The following is a 20,056-nucleotide window of genomic DNA, read 5'->3' on the forward strand; positions in this document are numbered from 1 at the left end:
GTGTGGCATATCAAGAAGCTGATTAAACAGCTTGATCATTACACAGGTGCACCTTCTGCTGGGGACAATAAAAGACCACTCTAAAATGTGCAGTTTTTGTTACACAACACAATGCACAGATGCCTGAGGCTTCTGCGATGGTGTTCAAATGTAGGCTAAGTAGTTTTTCTCCTTAAAATGATCACACGTATTGCAGCGTAGTCTACATCTTTGAAAACAGAAGTCTTTGGGGCCAAAGTGGATTTTTGTTTTCCACTGAAACTGTTTCTTGTTCTCTTGGTCTTTGTTAGAGCTTTAAACTAAATAGTAAACCATCTTCTGATTCCTGAATGTGTTGGCACCGGGGACTCTGGATGTGGCTGCGTTATTGATGTCATGTTAATCAGGCCTTTGAATCTGAACGGATTGTTTTAGTTTTGTAGTCAAGGCTACCTATTTAATTCATGTATCAAGCCTTAGCACTCATTCTGATCTTGTTCCCAATCTTCAGTTTATTATCTTGCTGTCCAGCGGTACTGCATTTGAGATGCACACGACTGTCCACGTTTTTCTGTGCAATAGCCTTTTTGATTTGAAAAGTTTTAGTGTGTGTGTACTAAGCTATGTGATTTAATGAACAGTATATACACTATATATACTAAAATATGTGGACACCTCTTCAAATTAGTGGATTCGGCTATTTCAATCACACCCGTTGCTTACAGGGGTATAAAATCGAGAACACAGCCATGCAATCTCCATAGACAACCATTGGCAGTAGAATGGCTGAAGAGCTCAGTGACTGTAAACGTGGCACCGTCATAGGATGCCATCTTTACAACAAGTCAGTTCGTTCAATTTCTGCCCTGCCAGACCTGCCCTGGTCAACGTTAAGTGCTGTTATTGTGAAGGGGAAACGCCTAGGAGCAACAACGTCTCAGCCGCAAAGTGGTAGGCCACACAAGCTCACAGAATGGGACCGCTGAGTGCTGAAGCGCATAGCGTATAAAAAGTCTCTGTCCTCAGTTGCAACACTCACTACCGAGTTCCACACTGCCTCTGGAAGCAACGTCAGCACAACAACTGGAGCTTCATGAAATGGGTTTCCATGACCGAGCAGCCTAAGATCACAATGCGCAATGCCAAGGGTAGAGAGGTGTAAAGTTCGCCGCCATTGGACCGGAGCAGTGGAAACGCGTTATCTGGATTGATGAATCACGTTTCACCCTCTGGCAGTCCGACTGATGAATCTGGGTATGGCGGATGCCAGGAAAACACTACCTATCCCAATGCATAGTGCCAACTGTAAAGCTTGGTGGAGGAGGAATAATGGTCTGGGGCTGTTTTTGATGGTTCAGTCTAGGCTCCTCAGTTCCAGTGAAGGCAAATCTTAACACTACAGCATTCTAGACAATTATGTGCTTCCAACTTTGTGGCAAAAGTTGGGGAAGGCTCTGTCATGTTTCAGCATGACAATTCCCCCGTGTCTTCAGTCCTTTTTAGATGGACTATATTGTCTACTACGGTATAGGTCGAATGTGATAGCCTGTCTATAACCAGCCTGCGTAGGCCTTTAACTCCATTCCTATTCCATTCAAAGTTTTTAAAGAAATGAATCAACTTGGAAATTAGTTATCAGGCTGGTTAATGCGATTCATGTCTGTTGAAAATGGAAAAATCCTCCGGCATTCGGCCCCACCCCACCTACTCAGCCAATTAGGAGCCACTACTGCGTTGCGGCCGTGCAATACTTTTTACTAAACAGTACGTGATAAAAAGTATGCGACGATGAGTAAATAGTATGCCGTTTAAGTATGTAGTACGCTAGTATGGGTATTCGGACACCGCCAGCCACTCAAAGTATATAATAATACCTATCACTGTCCATGGTTCTGAAATTGCGATATGTCTATAAATGCTATCAAAAAATGTTTCTCAAGCAATCCAAGTTGGGGCAGTTGGACATTTGAAAGTTGGTTTCGTTTTATTATCTTAAATCGTTTAAACTCAAACTGGCTCGATGGCTACGTGTGCAGCCAGATGTAAGTTTCAGCACAAACATTGATAGCTAGTCTACATTTCCTCAACCAAGATCAACCCCTCACAACACAAACTGTAGATAATAAAACTCGTCTTGCTAAGAAACAGTTGGCCATGTCGAAACCCAGCCAATGCACATGCAAGTAGCGCATTAGCTGTGCATTGCAGTGAGTGTACACATGCTAGCTACCGAGTTATCTAAAACAACACAGGAGGCAGACACGTTGCTGCTTGATCATCCAGAACAAATTCCAGCCCTATCTTTATGATGCATTAATTCAGTACACACTCTTCAGTCAATGCAATTTCCCTCATGCCATTTTAATCCAAATTTGCGCTGACTGATCAACAGTCTCATGTTACTTTTCAGTGTTTCCCCAGAAATCTGAACCCAGGAAGCAGCAATTGTTCAAAAAATTTATATTCCAGACATTGACGTTGGGTTCATTTTACGTTCTGAAAGATGAAAAATATGTATTTTCCAGACTGTAAAAAAGTAATCTTTTGATACTGTTTGAATCCTGAGTAACCTGCAAACATTGTTTGAATTACAATAGACATAGAGACTGAAGTGGGTCAACTGTTGGCTGGAAAACGTTGGTAGAGCATGGGTGGAGTAGGTATTTTGGTGATTGTGAATTTCCTTTTTGGGCTTCAAACCAATGCCTACTTCTCACTTAAAACATGTTTGTTTTTAATATAGTATATAAATATAGTTCTCAATCTAACCCACTATAACCACTCCACACCTCTACACCACCCCAAAATAGGTAGTTACAGGTTTTGGTTTTTCCATTTATGTTTTGAGGTTGGACTTCAGCATGTAGGGCGCACCAATTGGTGTCACCTCGTTAGTCAGTATGTGTTACACCTGTGTTGGTTGCTATGCTCTTAGTAGGAAGGTATTTCACCTGTGCGGCCAAGGTGCAATTTAAGACTGGTTGTTATTTAAGAGTGCTCCAGTTGTCTTGAGAGATGTGGAGGGTTAACACCTTTAGTTGACATTCCGTAGTTGATTTCTAGAAAAACATTATTTTTGTCTGATTTCCCTGACTTTTCTGGTTTGCTTCCTGTCCTTAAGCGTAACCAGAGGCAAGGAGTTAAAACTATGGAGTATCCACAGATGTGGGAGGGGTCTTATATTGTCATATTTCCCAGCATGCTTTGTTGCAGGTAGATGTCTGTTTCAATGTCTGTGCTTTCGCATGTTTGTACCAGTCTAAAGTTTGGACACCTACTCATTCCAGGGTTTTTCTTTATTTGTACTGTTTTCTACATTGTAGAATAATACTGATGACATCAAAACTATGAAATAACACATGGAATCATGTAGTAACCAAAAAAGTGTTAAACAAATCAAAATATATTTTATATTCTTCAAAGAAGCCACACTTTGCCTTGATAACAACAGATTTGCACACTCTTGGCAGTCTCTCAACCAGCCTTAGAATTTCAATTAACAGGTGTGACATGTTAAGGAAAGAATTTAAACAAAATTACTTTTAATGCATTTTATCAGTTGTGTTGTGACAAGGTAGGGGTGGTATACAGAAGATAGCCCTATTTGGTAAAAGAACAAGTCCATAGGAAAGCAAGACCCAGTTACCTCTGTTGCAGACGATAAGTTAATTAGTTACCAGCCTAAGAAATTGCAGCCCAAATAAATGCTTCACAGAGTTCAAGTAACAGACACATCACAACATCAACTGTTCAGAGGAGACTGTGTGAATCAGGCCTTCATGGCTGAATTGCTGCAAAGAAACCACTACTAAAGGACACCAATAATAAGAAGAGACTTTATTCGTCCAAGAAATACAAGCAAAGGAAAATCAGCCAACAAGTGCTCAGCATCTGTGGGAACTCCTTCAAGACAGTTGGAAAAGCATTCCAGGTGAAGCTGTTTGAGAGAATGCCAAGAGTGTGCAAAGCTGTCATCAAGGCAAAGGGTGGCTACTATGAAGAATCTAAAATCTAAAATATATTTTGATTTGTATAACACTTTTTTGGTTACGACACAATTCCATGTGTTTTTTCATAGTTTTGATAGGTGTCCAAACTTTTGACTGGTACTGTACATTGATTGTTTTTTATCGTATGCTACACAATGATATGTAACATACATTTTCCTAAATTAACCTAATCTGTAAGTGGTTGGATTTATTGCAACCTTTACTGAGAAGGCTGACATGCATTCGGAATGTAAATTGTGGGAAATGTAAAAATGCTGGAAATGATTTCTCTTAAATGGATACCAATAGAGATTGGATTTCACAACCAAGCCACCATAATACGACACATTAAGAAATATGTAAATTAGATTTTACAACTGAAATGGTACCATATAAACCCTAAAATAGTGTTGTTTGACTAAATATAAGTTGAATTAACTGTTGTGATTATACTGTGAGTAAACATTACTCTAAATAATAAACTTTAGAATACTGAACAACAAAGTAACAGAGATATTTTCAATTAATAGTGTACAGAGTGAAATACAATGACGCAGAGTTAAATATCAACAATAAATTGAGCATATACAGTTGAAGTCGGAAGTTTACATACACCTTAGCCAAATACATTTAAACTCAGTTTTTCACAATTCCTGACATTAAATCCTTGTAAATATTTCCTGTCTTCGGTTAGTTAGGATCACCACTTTATTTTAAGAATGTGAAATGTCAGAATTATAGTAGAGAGCATGATTTATTTCAGCTTTTATTTCTTTCATCACATTCCCAGTGGGTCAGAAGTTTACATACACTCAATTAGTTTTTGGTAGCATTGCCTTTAAATTGTTTAACTTGGGTCAAACGTTTCGGGTAGCCTTCCACAAGCTTCCCACAATAAGTTGGGTGAATTATGGCCCATTCCTCCTGACAGAGCTGGTGTAACTGAGTCAGGTTTATTTTGCCCACAAATTTTCTATAGGATTGAGGTCAGGGCTTTGTGATGGCCACTCCAATACCTTGACTTTGTTGTCCTTAAGCCATTTTGACAACTTTGGAAGTATGCTTGGGGTCATTGTCCATTTGGAAGACCCATTTGCGACCAAGCTTTAAATTCCTGACTGATGTCTTGAGATGTTGCTTCAATATATCCACAATATTCTTTCCTCATGATGCCATCTATTTTGTGAAGTGTACCAGTCCCTCCTGCAGCAAAGCACCCCCACAACATGATGCTGCCACCCCCGTGCTTCACGTTTGGGATGGTGTTCTTCGGCTTGCAAGCCTCCCCCTTTTTCCTCCAAACATTACGATGGTCATTATGGCCAAACAGTTCTATTTTTGTTTCATCAGACCAGAGGACTTTTCTCCAAAAAGTACAATCTTTGTCCCCATGTGCAGTTGCAAACCGTAGTCTGGCTTTTAAGTGGTGGTTTTGGAGCAGTGGCTTCTTTCTTGCTGAGCGGTCGATCAGGTTATGTCTATGTCGGCACAGCACTGTGATCTATCAATCCACTGGGCACACACACTGGTTGAATCAACGTTGTTCCCACGTCATTTATATGTATACACCCCACTAAAGTGTCAAATGTGAAAGTCCCCAAAATGTGTGCATTTGAGAAAAAAGATTGGAAATATGTATCTAATAGTTGCTAAATGACATTCAAAAGATAGTGGTTAACACAGTCAAACCTCAAAGGTCTGTAAATGTTTCTTTTTACACTTGCCTTCAATTGTATCTAGTGGTGATCAAGGTCTAATAAAAACTATGGGAAATCCTCATAGGACGAGTAACCTTCGCATAGATAAGAGCACATTTTTCCCCAGAATGTTTAGCCCCTCCCCTGAGGCTGTTCCATGCTCTATAAAAGGTGAGCCTCCATTGGCAGGCAGATCAATGAGCTGGAAGTAGTCACTATTTTTAACCCTGTGTAGGTATAAGAGCTGTTTGAAAATGTCTCTTATAGAAGTTCTTCTCCAGACATCAAGTACGGTGACACTGCTGGGGGCTCTGCTGTTTCTGCTGGCTCTTTACCGCCTCTCCTCTGGTTCCAACTCTGAGGAACAGGGGAAGGCGCCTCCAGGACCCAGGCCTCTGCCCCTGCTTGGTAACATGCTCCAGCTGGATCTCAAGAGGCCCTACCGCACCCTCTGTGAGGTGAGAGGAAGTCCTGTTATGGTTGTTGATATGATCTGGGACATTGTTTTATCTGGCTAAATATTTTCAAAATGTTTATTTTAGCAGGTTTAAAACTTCCAGTTAGTTTCAATAGGCATGTATTTTCAAAGCAACATATTAATATATGTTGAATACATAGTGTTTCAACCAGTTAGCAATAGTTTGTCAACACAGGAGCCCTCTAAAAAAATATATATTTTGATGTGGCCATACTTACCACACTCGCTCTGAGTTTATGAATGTTTTCAGAGAATGTTCCTCCGTTAATGTTCCATTTCAGTTTTTTTAAATGCCAAGTGTTATCAAATAATACAGGTGAAATGACCAATGTGTATTCACTCACATAATAGAGGCATTTGACTTGAAAATCGTATCGGTCATAAATGCTTAAAGGGATAGTTTTTGTGAGGGGTAAAAACACAATCTTAATAGTTTTCTTGTCACAGACCAAACAACTCACCAAAATAGCTCACACATACTTCAATCCAACTTATATTGCAAGGATATCACTCCAGAAGATGTGTCAACATAGAATTATACTTTATTTCTTACAGAACTGCTTCCAACAACCTGTAGTTCAAGTTTTTATATTTACATTTCATGCATTGTTTACTTCACAGGGCTTTTCGTAGCAACTGCATTTTTTAAAGTCACACACTGATCTCCACAGTCTGTGTTTGGTTAATTTATTTTGAATAACTTCTAGATACTTTGAGAGCTTAGTTAAAGGCACAATCTGCAGTTCAGCTGTAGAACCTTTTGTGGAGCTGGGTACCCATGTCAAATATTTTCAGTATCCTGAGAGGGAAAAGGTGTTGTCATGTTCTCTTCACTAAAATCTGCGTCCAGTTCGAGGTGAGTAATCGCTGTTCTGATATACTGAAGCTCCTTTCGGTCATAAAGAGACAGTAGCAGGAACATTATGTACAAAATTACCAACAATGCGAAAAAACAAACATTGTCTCTAATGAAAGTATCTGGGGCAGGCACTCTCGAAAATCCCATCTGCCGCTTGTAAAAACAAATATTTTGTCTGTGTCGCCACACAGCCACACTTAATTCTGTCTAGGCAAGTCAGTTGAATACCTACCAGTATTTAAGAACACATTCTTATTTACAATGACGGCCTGCACTGGACAAACCCGGACGACATTGGACCAATTGTGCGCTGCCCTATGGGACTCCCAATCACAGATGGTTGTGATACAGCCTGGATACATCAATAAATAATGGAGACGCTGGGAAACGACTCGGAGGGGATTTAAACTGCATTCTAATGTTGACTGCTTAGAGAAAACAATATCAAGTGAAGTGCTTTATGCATGCTCAGTTCTTGGGTCTCGGCTGCCCAAGTGGAAATTAAATGGAAGTTTTGGAACTCCCTCGCGTGGTTCTTTTTAATGGAAATCCTCAATGAAACTGACATTAAATATGGAGAATGATACATTTGCCTCTGTTGGCCATCAAGTAGCCTATTCATGTATATGCCATTGTAGGCTACCATTTTGATACAATAAATATGTGGAAATGACGATATCACTGGGGTCATTACAAATCAATGTGTGCCACTTGTGAAGCCTATCTGGTCATGGAAAACCATTTTCATAGAAAAATTGCCCGTAGGCGTGTGACGATGGTGACAGGTGTGAGGGATAATGAGCTGCCTGATGACCTAGAGGCCAGAGAGGGAGCACACTTGACACTGCATCTTGTCTAGGCTACTGTAGACTATCGGAAATGAGATGTAGGCCCATCATAGGCTACCTGCCTTTATCTAAGCAAACCATGGCAAAATTTAATTACAACCATAAACCCAGATTTTAGTCTGTAGCCTATGCCTACTGAAATGACAAGTCAATCTCGAAAATGGGCCGTTGAACGGTTTGTAGTCTTAACATTTGGCACATAGTAACAGCACAATGGCCAGAAAACAGCCTAACATTCTTTTTTCATGTTAATCCAAGTATTTCTTGCTTAGAGATTTCAAGATCCTCTGGCCAATTTTCATCACTCAAACTCTCCTGTCAGATTTATCCATAGTTATGCACATGCGCAAAGGGGATTTATTTCCAATTCTTAACCTGGTTCGAGCATTGACTGCTGATTTGGCTGAAAGCTGTGGAATATCAGACCATGTACCACGGGTATGACAATTACTTTTTACTGTTCTAATTAAGTTGGTAACCAGTTTATAATAGCAATAAGGCACCCTGGGGGTTTGTGGTATATGGCCAATATACCACGGCTAACGGCTGTATCCAGGCACTCCGCATGCATAAGAGCAGGGAGACAAATTCAGCTTTGGCCTCCTACTTGTCAGGCCTCTCACACTGGGCAGATAGGGGTCCTGGGATGGACAGCTCGCACAACTTCCAAACATACGGCGCTGGATCAAGGGTGGATCAAGTGTGACCTCGTTGAAGAGGAGATCCAGGAGCCAATCTATGTAGCCTGTAATGTTCTTTTTGTGAACAACTTTTTATTGAGTTTATTTATTTTTCAGAGGGTTACAGATAAAAAATAAATGCATATAAAGATGGTCACCCCCCCCCCCCCTAATATTAAGCACATTGCTTATCTTTACAACAGGAGTACAGACTACCTGGCTGGCATGAAAATGAGTCATGGGAAAAGCGCTCTCCATCTGCTCTAAGTGCATAGATGAAATGTATTTATTCTGCTGCCCCTTGTTTGGAGACAGGTGTATGATAATGGTCCATTCTAAATCAAAACAAATTTCTCACATATTATTTAGTATATCTAAAGACAATATTAAATCAAGAATAGTCTGATAGGTGACAATATTAGCCTATCACTTGTGAGTTATGTATTATCACTTGTGAATGATGCCCAGCATAAGAAACAGCTTTTTTGTGCGACTTTTTCAAATCATAGTTGTACACCTCATGTAGCCGAGCCCATAGGCCTATATGTTTTGTATCACATAAATTTTAAGCACATTAATCCTCTTTACAATGGGTGTAGAGCCTAACTGGCATACATAAGCAGCGCGTAAGTTTGGGGAAGATCATTTTCTCAAAATAAATGCTAATTTATAGTAAAAGCATTACATGCATAATCGCATTTGCGGTCACTTTTGATAATGTTGTGTTCCCGCTAATGGAACATTTCCGCTTATAGCCTGCTGCCATGTGCGCATTTTTTATTTCACTTTTATTTAACCAGGTAGGCCAGTTGAGAACAGGTTCTCATTTACAACTGCGACCTGGCCAAGATAAAGCAAAACAGTGCGACAAAAAAAACAACAGAGTTACACATCGGATAAAAAAAGTACAGTCAATAATACAATAGAAAAATCTATATACAGTGTGTGCAAATGGAGTAAGGAGGTAAGGCAATAAATAGGCCATAGTAGCGAAGCAATTACAATTTAGCAAATTAACACTGAAGTGATAGATATGCAGATGATGATGTGCAAGTAGAACAGTTACTGGTGTGCAAAAAAGTAAATTAAAATAATGTGGAGATGAGGTAGGTAGTTGGGTGGGCTATTTACAGATGGGCTATGTACAGCTGCAGCGATCGGTAAGCTGCTCAGATAGCTGATGTTTAAAGTTAGTGAGGGAGATAAGTCCCCAACTTCAGCGATAATTATTATTATTTTAAAAAATATATATATTTTTTGCAATTCGTTCCAGTCATTGGAAGCAGAGAACTAGAAGGAAAGGCGACCAAAGTGGGTGTTGGCTTTGGGGATGACCAGTGAGATATACCTGCTGGCACGTGTTACGGGTGGGTGTTGTTATGGTGACCAGTGAGCTGAGATAAGGCAGAGCTTTATCTAGCAAAGACTTATAGATGACCTGGAGCCAGTGGGTCTGGCGACAAATATGTAGCGAGTGCCAGCGACGAGAGCATACAGGTCGCAGTGGTGGGTGGAATATGGGGCTTTGGTGACAAAACGGATGGCACTGTGATAGACTGCATCCAGTTTGCTGAGTAGAGTGTTGGAGGCTATTTTGTAAATGACATCTCCGAAGTCAAGGATCGGTAGAATAGTCAGTTTTATGTTTGGCAGCGTGAGTGAAGGAGGAACAGCAGTGCTGTGCTTATAATGTGAAGAAATAGCCTAATGGTTTAACATTTCAAGGTAAACGTTCTGATCTGTTGCGTCAGCCACATTGCTTAAAAAAAATGTTTTGTTAGTGGTTGTATTAATTTGGGATCTATTGCATCCCACAACTGTCCAGAATATGTATTTCTCGCATAGAATAGGTTGACTTTTGTACTATGGGGGAGAGTAGATTGACATAGGCTAGTACTTTTGCCATTCCTTAGGCCTACTCATCTTGTTGGCTGACGAAAAGTAAATGTGGACAGTTCTTCCAACATCTAGCCTGTGAGAAAGACCCGATCACGTGATGGAGAGCATGCAGCACTCAGAAGGGCTCAACAAAGGCATGGATTTTTTAGGTGCATTACGGCCACAAAGGGGATGCTGCTGTGAAATTCAAGGCATTATCAAGTGCTTGTCAAATTGTGAATGAGAGCCTAATGAAGTGTGTACAAAGCAGAGCTCATGCCTTTCAAGCACCTTTTTTCAAATCATCAATCTCATCATGCAGCCTTAGTGTATTAAACATCAAAACCTATTGCCCAACGTTTTGTAGAACAACTAAAGAACATCTAAATTAAGCATATAGGAGTACCTATTTCTTTGTTAACCGCTCAACACAGAATATCCACGTGTGTGCACTACCTCAAATCGTTTGGAGAAAATATTTATATTCAGCTTTGTTCAGTTATATTCTTCATACTATAACATATTATAAAATAATGCCTTGGAATTCTAAGCAAATCTTGTCTGCTAAATGAACTAGCGCAGCCCACAGCCATATGGCATAGCCATAACAGGGCCTAACATAAGGACGACTCAGAGTATGCTATTCTGTTCTTCTGAAATAGACTACATTTCCTTCATATCATGCTTCTTTAGACCTGTCTAATGGATTTATTGTGAAGGTGTAGGCCATATTACATGGATTTATTAGACTTTTTAAAATGTAGATGTTCCAAAGTTCTGCATCAGTGGCTTATAGGCTGTGTGGAAGCCAGGAGATGTTAAATGTGTTTATGTAAATTAACGGTCCATTACCATGAGACCTACATTTACTTGTGTGACAATCACCGGCTGTAGCCTACTCTATATAATTGATACCACATGCGCACCTGATCTCGCAGTATTGGCTACTGAACTGAAGCAGCAACAATGACAGTGACACTTGCTACGTTTTGCATAGTCCTATAGGTTAGTCTACCTTTTTAGGAGAACAATTTGCAGGCAGAGACAAATGGGTAATGATACTTATTGAAAATTAAAAGGCGCAACGCTCGCTCACCATAGTAGCCTAACCTATGGTCACCATAGTAGCCTAACCTATGGTCACCATAGTAACCTAACCTATGTGCACATTGTGCCTTTTCAATGACATTGTTTTTAAATGTTGTGTCCCCCTCACTACTTAAACCAAAGTTGCACTCCTGACTATGCTCCTTTTGTGGACATTATTTCTTCATGTCAGCTGTATGTTGGCAGTTCTCAGTCTCAATGCAGGGGGCTTAGTCTATATGGTTTTTGTTCTTCCATCCCTATCAGGTGTGTTACAGAAAATATACAGTTCACAAGTCAAGAGTTACAGCAACCGCATCAGACTACATTATGGACAGCACTTGAAAGATCCACTGTCAATGATGGTACAGCATCTGTCTTCAGGAGTAGCATCCTGACAAGACCATTGAATGTTCTCCCCAATTGATAAAGCAACTTCGCTTGAAACGTGCACTGAACTCACGTGACATGATCATGCGGTGCAGCCAATGCTGTTGGATGTCTTCATCATTTGGAAATCAGTGTAGTTAAATTAACACTGACATGTGGAATTCTGGTAAGTAGCTTGCTAGCTAAAAGCCACAATGCAGATGAAAAGGGGTTAGTTACCAGTTTAGTTCTGCCAAGTTCCGCTTAAGTTATGTTACGGTTTGTAAACAAAGCCGTATGATGCGTACATGTGATGATGGTTTTAAGGTGTTACATATTTAAATTACTTAAGATTATAAGACTCTACCATTGGTGTATAACATCTCCGGCTTTACGTGACATGGCATAAAGCCAGAAGTAATGCCTGCCTCATGAATCCAAGTGTTTGACATGGGGGGAAGGGACTAGTAACTTTATGACCAACTTTGTCAATGTACCAGCTACAGGTCAACCTACTATGAACTAGTTACATCCAAATATCATCCAATTTGACCAACCACATGATTTTCACTGTCCGGGACCTTTAATAAACCATGCATTTAAGTCTTATTTTATGTTTTACAGCTGTCCAAGAAATATGGGTCTGTTTTCACGGTTCACTTTGGACCCACAAAAGTGGTGATCCTGGCAGGGTACAAGACGGTCAAGCAGGCGCTGGTCAACCATGCAGAGGAGTTTGGGGACAGGGGCATGCTTCCTGTGTTCTATGACTTCACCAATGGACATGGTAATGTAGGATATGTGAAACATGTAATCCGATTAACTGTTGCATTCTAGACAATATTCTGCCAAGCAAGCATATTTGGTGCTGTAACAACAGACCCACATATTTGACAAATTTGTTATTTTCTCCTTACATGATTAATTCCTGACACCTGAACAATATTACTTTTCAATACTGGTAGGTATTCTGTTTGGCAATGGCGAATCATGGAAAGAGATGAGGCGCTTTGCCTTGGCGAACCTTAGAGACTTTGGGATGGGCAAGAAAGTGATTGAAGAGAAAATCTTAGAGGAATCTCTCTACCTGATTGAAGTGTTTGAAAATCACAAGGGTAAGAATTTGTAGTTCTGATTTGAAAACCAAAAAACAGGTTACATAACTTTTTCCCCCTTAGGTTTGCTAATTCAATTTCTGATGTCCTTTGTAACAGGTAAAGCATTTGACACAACCCAGCCATTGAATTATGCTGTCTCCAACATAATCTCCAACATTGTGTACGGCAGCAGGTTTGAATACTCTGACCCCAAGTTCAAAGCCACTGTAAAACGAGCCAATGAGAACCTCCGAATAGGTGGCTTTGTTTCAATACAGGTACATTATGTTTAATTTGTTTCTCACTCAGAGAATAATGGCAAACTGGTCACACTTGACTAAACCAGGAAAATGTAATAGTTATTCAAATGTGTACTGGGCTACTGGAATAATAGAGGGTAATTCATGCTTAACTTTTTGTTTACTGGGAGATAGTTGTACAACATGTTCCCCTGGCTGGGCCCTTGGCTGAAAAGCAGGAAGCTTTTGTTGAAGAATATTGAGAACAACAAGAAGGAGATGGGGGAGCTGGTGAGGGGGCTGAAGGAGACTCTCAACCCTCAAATGTGTAGAGGCTTTGTGGACTCGTTCCTTGTCCGAAAGCAGACCCTGGAGGTATGAAATCTCACTACAGTTAAAAACATCTCAATTAAAAACAAGATAACTCATGTAAAATATACTGTGTTGGTAAAATGGATACAGGTTCAGAACTTTTGTGAAACAGCACAGTTAGAAATATATGGCAAATAGAAAATAATAGTGAAGACATCAAAACTATGAAATAACACATATGGAATCATGTAGTAACCAAAAGTGTTAAACAAATCAAAATATATTTTATATTTGAGATTCTTCAAAAAGCCACTCTTTACCTTTGATGACAGCTTTGCACACTCTAGGCATTTTCTCAACCAGCTTCTGTCACACACTGATCTTTCACCTGTCTTTCTGATCTTTCACCTGATCTTTCACCCCCACTCCAGGTGTCGCCCATCTTCCCTAATATCCCCTGTGTATTTATACCTGTGTTCTGTTTGTCTATTGCCAGTTTGTTTTATTCATTCATACCTACCAGAGTTTTCCCCCTTGCTCCTGTCCTACCTATAGTGTCTGTTTTCTAGTTTTCCCGGTTTTGACCTTTCTGCCTGCCCTGACCCTGCCCTGATTACACGGGTTGTCTGAGAGGCAGCCTACTACGGCGGTAACCCCACAGCCCCTCAGTAACTCAGCTGGGAGTAGCGCCGTCTCATTCTGCCACTCCACCTTCTCAGGACCACCTCCGGAACGCTTTTAATGAAGAGCCAAGCACCTGTCGGGCGTCTCTAGCTCAGTGTGCCCTCATTTTCCAGCTTCAGCCCTCCTTCCCCTCGGACCGCTCCAAGATAGCCTACCTCATCACGCTGTTGTCCGGGAGGGCTCTCACCTGGGCTACTGCTGTATGGGAACAACAGCTGGCCATATGCGCTAGTCTGGAGGGGTTCATGGGAGAAGTGAAGAAGGTTTTTGATTCCCCATTTCCCGGGAGAGAGGCTGCCCTTAAGTTAATTCAGCTTCGGCATGGCTCCCACAGTGTGGCAGATTATGCGGTGGATTTTGGCAGCGGAGAGTACTTGGAACCAGGAAGCGCTGTTCGATATGTTCCTGCACGGCGTCTCGGAGGAGGTCTAGGACGAGCTAGCTGCTCGGGAGTTACCTACAGATCTCGATTCCCTCATCGCTTTGACCATCCGAATCGATGGGTGATTACGGGAACGACGGAGGAAGAGAGAATTTGAGCCTCCGAGTCATCCTGGAAGTCCCTGACGGTCTCGTTGCCGAGAGAACCCGAGGCTTACCGACCTACCCTGGGAGTTGCCGAAGACGGCCGCTTCCTGAGCCTAGGCAACTAGGCAGAGCTGGGCTTACCTTGCTCGCACCCCTTTTCATGCCGTTCTGCTGTGGGGAGACCAGTCCAAATCTTTGCGGGTCCTCATTGACTCTGGGGCCGATGAGAGCTTTTTGGACGCTATCCTGGCTTCCGAGCTGAACATCCCCACTCAGCCCCTCTCCAAAACCATGGATGTTAGAGTGCTGGACGGGTGTTCTATAGGCCAGGTCACACATAATACCATTCCCATCCACCTACAGGTGACGGAATCACAGCAACAAGATGCAAATTCTGCTCATCAAGTCTCCTCAGATTCCCATAGTTTTGGGATTCTCCTGGCTCCAGCGACACAATCCCCTCATCAACAGGTCTACTGGTGCCATCATGGGCTGGAGTCCGTTCTGCCATGCACATTGCCTGAAGTCAGCGCAACCTTCCCTGGGACGTCTTCCTGGGGGCTCGGAAGGTGCCCCGGACCTCTCCACCATTCCCGCGGAGTACCAGGACCTCCGGGAGGTGTTCAGCAAGGCCCGGGCCACTTTGCTTCCGCCACACCGACCCTATGCCTGTGGGATTGACCTTCTCCCGAGCGCCACGCCGCCCCGGGGACGGCTGTACTCTGTTGGGACCGGAGACCAAGGCTATGGAGACTTTGGGGACTCCCTAGCTACAGTATTCATCTGTCCCGCTTCCTCTCCCACCGGCGCATGGTTCTTCTTCGTGGAGAAAAAGGAAAAGATGAAGGAATGCGCCCATGCATTGACTACTGGAGACTCAATGCCATTACTGTGAAGAACAGTTACCTGCTACTACTCATTTCCTCGGCCTTCGAGCCCCTCCAGCAGGCCACTGTTTTTTCAAGCTGGATCTACGGAATGCTTACCACCTGGTGCGGGTACGAGAGGGGGACGAGTGGAAGACCACCTTCAAAACGGCCAGCGGCGACTGAGTGTTCCAGGCACTGGTAAATTATGTTCTCAGCGACATGTTGAACCGGTTTGTCTTCGTCTACATTGATGACATCCTCGTCTTCTCCCGCTCCACCCAAGAACACGTGCTACACGTCAGACAGGTTCTTCAGCGCATAGTGGAGAATCAGCTGTTTGTGAATGCGGAAAAGTGTGAGTTCCATCGCTCCATCATCCCCTTTCTGGGTTACATCATCGCTGCTGGGAGTGTCCAGATGGATCCCGGGAAGGTGAGAGCGATGGTGGATTGGCCTCAGCCTACGTCCAGGGTGCAGCTGCAATGTTTCCTGTTTCCAGCTGCAATGAGTCTTACCTTCAAACATGATAGCTTCACCTGGAATGCTTTTCCAACAGTCTTGGAGGTCCCACATATGCTGAGCACTCGTTAGCTGCTTTTCCTTAACTCTGCGGTCCGACTCATCCCAAACCATCTCAATTTGGTTGAGGCTGGGTGACTGTGGAGGCCAGGTCATCTGATGCAGCACTCCATCACTCTCCTTCTTGGTAAAATAGCCCTTACACAGCCTGGAGGTGTGCTGGGTCATTGTCCTGTTGAAAAACAAATGATAGTCCCACTAAGTCCAAACCAAATGGGATGGCATATCGCTGCAGAATGCTGTGGAAGCCATGCTGATTAAGTGTGCCTTGAATTCGAAATAAATCAGTGTCACCAGCAAAGTACACCCACACCATAACACCTTCTGCTCCATGCTTTACAGTGGGAAATACACATGTGGAGATCATCCGTTCACCCACACGTGTCTCACAAAGACACGGTGGTTGGTACCAAAAATCTACAATTTGGACTCCAGACCAAAGGACAAATTTCCACCTTTCTTGCTTCTGTTTCTTGGCCCAAACAAGTCTTCTTATTGGTGTCCTTTAGTAGTGGTTTCTTTGCAGCAATTCGACCATGAAGGCCTCATTCACACAGTCACATCTCAACATTAACTGTTCAGAGGAATCTGCTACTTGAACTCTGACATATTTATTTGGGCTGCAATATCTGAGGCTAGTAACTCTAATGAACTTATCCTCTGCAGTAGAGGTAACTCTGGGTCTTCCATTCCTGTGGCGGTTCTCATGAGAGCCAGTTTCATCATAACGCTTGATGTTTTTGCGACTGCACTGAAATTTTCCGTATTGACTGACCTTCATGTCTTAAAGTAATGATGAACTGTAGTTTCTTTGCTTTTTTGAGCTGTTCCTTCCATAATATGGACTTGGTCTTTTACCAAATAGGGCTATCTTCTGTATACCCCCCTACCTTGTCACAACACAATTGATTGACTCAAATGCATTAAGAAGGAAATAAATTCCACAAATGAACTTTTTAAGAAGGCACACCTGTTAATTGAAATGCATTCCAGGTGACTACCTCCATGAAGCTGGTTGAGAAAATGCCAAGAGTATGCAAAGCTGTCATCCAGGCAAAGGGTGGCTCTTTGAAGAATCTCAAATATAAAATATATTTTGATTTGTTTAACACTTTTTTTGGTTACTACATGATTTCATGTGTTATTTCATCGTTTTGATGTCTTAACTATTAAAATAGTAAAAATTATGAAAAACCCTTGAATGAGTATGTGTTGTAAAACTTGTGTGTGTGTGTATATATATATATATATACACTGCTCAAAAAAATAAAGGGAACACTTAAACAACACAATGTAACTCCAAGTCAATCACACTTCTGTGAAATCAAACTGTCCACTTAGGAAGCAACACTGATTGACAATAAATTTCACATGCTGTTGTGCAAATGGAATAGACAACAGGTGGAAATTATAGGCAATTAGCAAGACACCCCCAATAAAGGAGTAGTTCTGCAGGTGGTGACCACAGACCACTTCTCAGTTCCTATGCTTCCTGGCTGATGTTTTGGTCACTTTTGAATGCTGGCGGTGCTTTCACGCTAGTGGTAGCATGAGACGGAGTCTACAACCCACACAAGTGGCTCAGGTAGTGCAGCTCATCCAGGATGGCACATCAATGCGAGCTGTGGCAAGAAGGTTTGCTGTGTCTGTCAGCGTAGTGTCCAGAGCATGGAGGCGCTACCAGGAGACAGGCCAGTACATCAGGAGACGTGGAGGAGGCCGTAGGAGGGCAACAACCCAGCAGCAGGACCGCTACCTCCGCCTTTGTGCAAGGAGGAGCACTGCCAGAGCCCTGCAAAATGACATCCAGCAGGCCACAAATGTGCATGTGTCTGCTCAAACGGTCAGAAACAGACTCCATGAGGGTGGTATGAGGGCCCGACGTCCACAGGTGGGGGTTGTGCTTACAGCCCAACACCGTGCAGGACGTTTGGCATTTGCCAGAGAACACCAAGATTGGCAAATTCGCCACTGGCGCCCTGTGCTCTTCACAGATGAAAGCAGGTTCACACTGAGCACATGAGCACATGTGACAGACGTGACAGAGTCTGGAGACGCCGTGGAGAACGTTCTGCTGCCTGCAACATCCTCCAGCATGACCGGTTTGGCGGTGGGTCAGTCATGTGCTCGCCAGAGGTAGCCTGACTGCCATTAGGTACCGAGATGAGATCCTCAGACCCCTTGTGAGACCATATGCTGGTGCGGTTGGCCCTGGGTTACTCCTAATGCAAGACAATGCTAGACCTCATGTTGCTGGAGTGTGTCAGCAGTTCCTGCAAGAGGAAGGCATTGATGCTATGGACTGGCCTGCCCGTTCCCCAGACCTGAATCCAATTGAGCACATCTGGGACATCATGTCTCGCTCCATCCAACAACGCCACGTTGCACCACAGACTGTCCAGGAGTTGGCGGATGCTTTAGTCCAGGTCTGGGAGGAGATCCCTCAGGAGACCATCCGCCACCTTATCAAGAGCATGCCCAGGCGTTGTAGGGAGGTCATACAGGCATGTGGAGGCCACACACACTACTGAGCCTCATTTTGACTTGTTTTAAGGACATTACATCAAAGTTGGATCAGCCTGTAGTGTGGTTTTCCACTTTAATTTTGAGTGTGACTCCAAATCCAGACCTCCATGGGTTGATAAATTTGATTTCCATTGATAATTTTTGTGTGATTTTGTTGTCAGCACATTCAACTATGTAAAGAAAAAAGTATTTAATAAGAATATTTCATTCATTCAGATCTAGGATGTGTTATTTTAGTGTTCCCTTTTATTTTTTTGAGCAGTGTATATATATACGTACATATACACACACACAGTTGAAGTTCAGAAGTTTACATACACTTTAGCAAAATACATTTAAACTCAGTTTTTCACAATTCCTGACATTTAATCCTAGTAAAAATTCCCTGTCGTAGGTTAGTTAGGATCACCACTTTATTTTAAGAATGTGAAATGTCAGAATTATAGTAGAGAGAATGATTTATTACAACTTTTATTTCTTTCATCACGTTCCCAGTGGGTCAGAAGTTTACATACTCAATTAGTATTTGGTAGCGTTGCCTTTAAATTGTTTAACTTGGGTCCAACGTTTCACTTAGCCTTCCACAAGCGCCCCACAATAAGTTGGGTGAATTATGGCCCATTCCTCCTGACAGAGCTGGTGTAACTGAGTCAGGTTTTTAGGCCTCGTTGCACGCACATGCTTTTCAGTTCTGCACACAAATGTTCTTTGGGATTGAGGTCAGGGCTTTGTGATGGCCACTCCAATTCCTTGACTTTGTTGTCCTTGAGCCATTTTGACAACTTTGGAAGTATGCTTGGGATCATTGTCCATTTGGAAGACTCATTTGCAACCAAGCTTTAACTTCTAACTAATGTCTTGATGTTGCTTCAATATATCCACATAATTTTCCTCCCTCATGATGCCATCTATTTTGTGAAGTGCATCAGTCCCTCCTGCAGCAAAGCACCCCCACAACATGCTGCCACCCACGTGCTTCATGGTTGGGATGGTGTTCTTCGACTTACAAGCCTCTCCCTTTTTCCTCCAAACATAACGATGGTCATTATGGTCAAACAGTTCTATTTTTATTTCATCAGACCAGGGGACATTTCTCCAAAAAGTACAATGTTTGTCCCCATGTGCAGTTGCAAACCGTAGTCTGGCTTTTTTTATGGCAGTTTTGGAGCAGTGGCTTCTTCCTTGCTGACCGGATTTTCAGGTTATATCGATGTAGGAAACGTTTTACTGTGGATATAGATACTTTTGTACCCGTTTCCTCCAGCATATTCACAAGGTCCTTTGCTGTTGTTCTGGGATTGATTTGCACAAGTACGTTCATCTCTAGGACACAGAACGCGTCTCCTTCCTGAGCAGAAT

The 20,056-nt window shown here is 42.3% G+C and overlaps 1 protein-coding gene across 1 annotated transcript in view; it reads left to right on the top strand.

Moving 5' to 3' along the window:
* The first annotated feature begins 5,850 nt into the window (after window positions 1–5,850).
* The window catches only part of LOC120041560 (cytochrome P450 2K1-like), a 30,932-nt gene continuing 16,726 nt past the window's right edge, over window positions 5,851–20,056 (top strand). Inside the window, exons 1-5 of the mRNA XM_038986436.1 lie at window positions 5,851–6,123; window positions 12,488–12,650; window positions 12,829–12,978; window positions 13,078–13,238; window positions 13,395–13,574. Coding sequence (XP_038842364.1) covers window positions 5,920–6,123; window positions 12,488–12,650; window positions 12,829–12,978; window positions 13,078–13,238; window positions 13,395–13,574 — 858 coding nt within the window. The 5' untranslated portion in view covers window positions 5,851–5,919. The remainder of the gene's footprint in view (window positions 6,124–12,487; window positions 12,651–12,828; window positions 12,979–13,077; window positions 13,239–13,394; window positions 13,575–20,056) is intronic.

This window comes from Salvelinus namaycush, unplaced genomic scaffold (genome assembly GCF_016432855.1).
Source record: "Salvelinus namaycush isolate Seneca unplaced genomic scaffold, SaNama_1.0 Scaffold477, whole genome shotgun sequence".
Classification (NCBI taxonomy): Eukaryota; Metazoa; Chordata; class Actinopteri; order Salmoniformes; family Salmonidae; genus Salvelinus; species Salvelinus namaycush.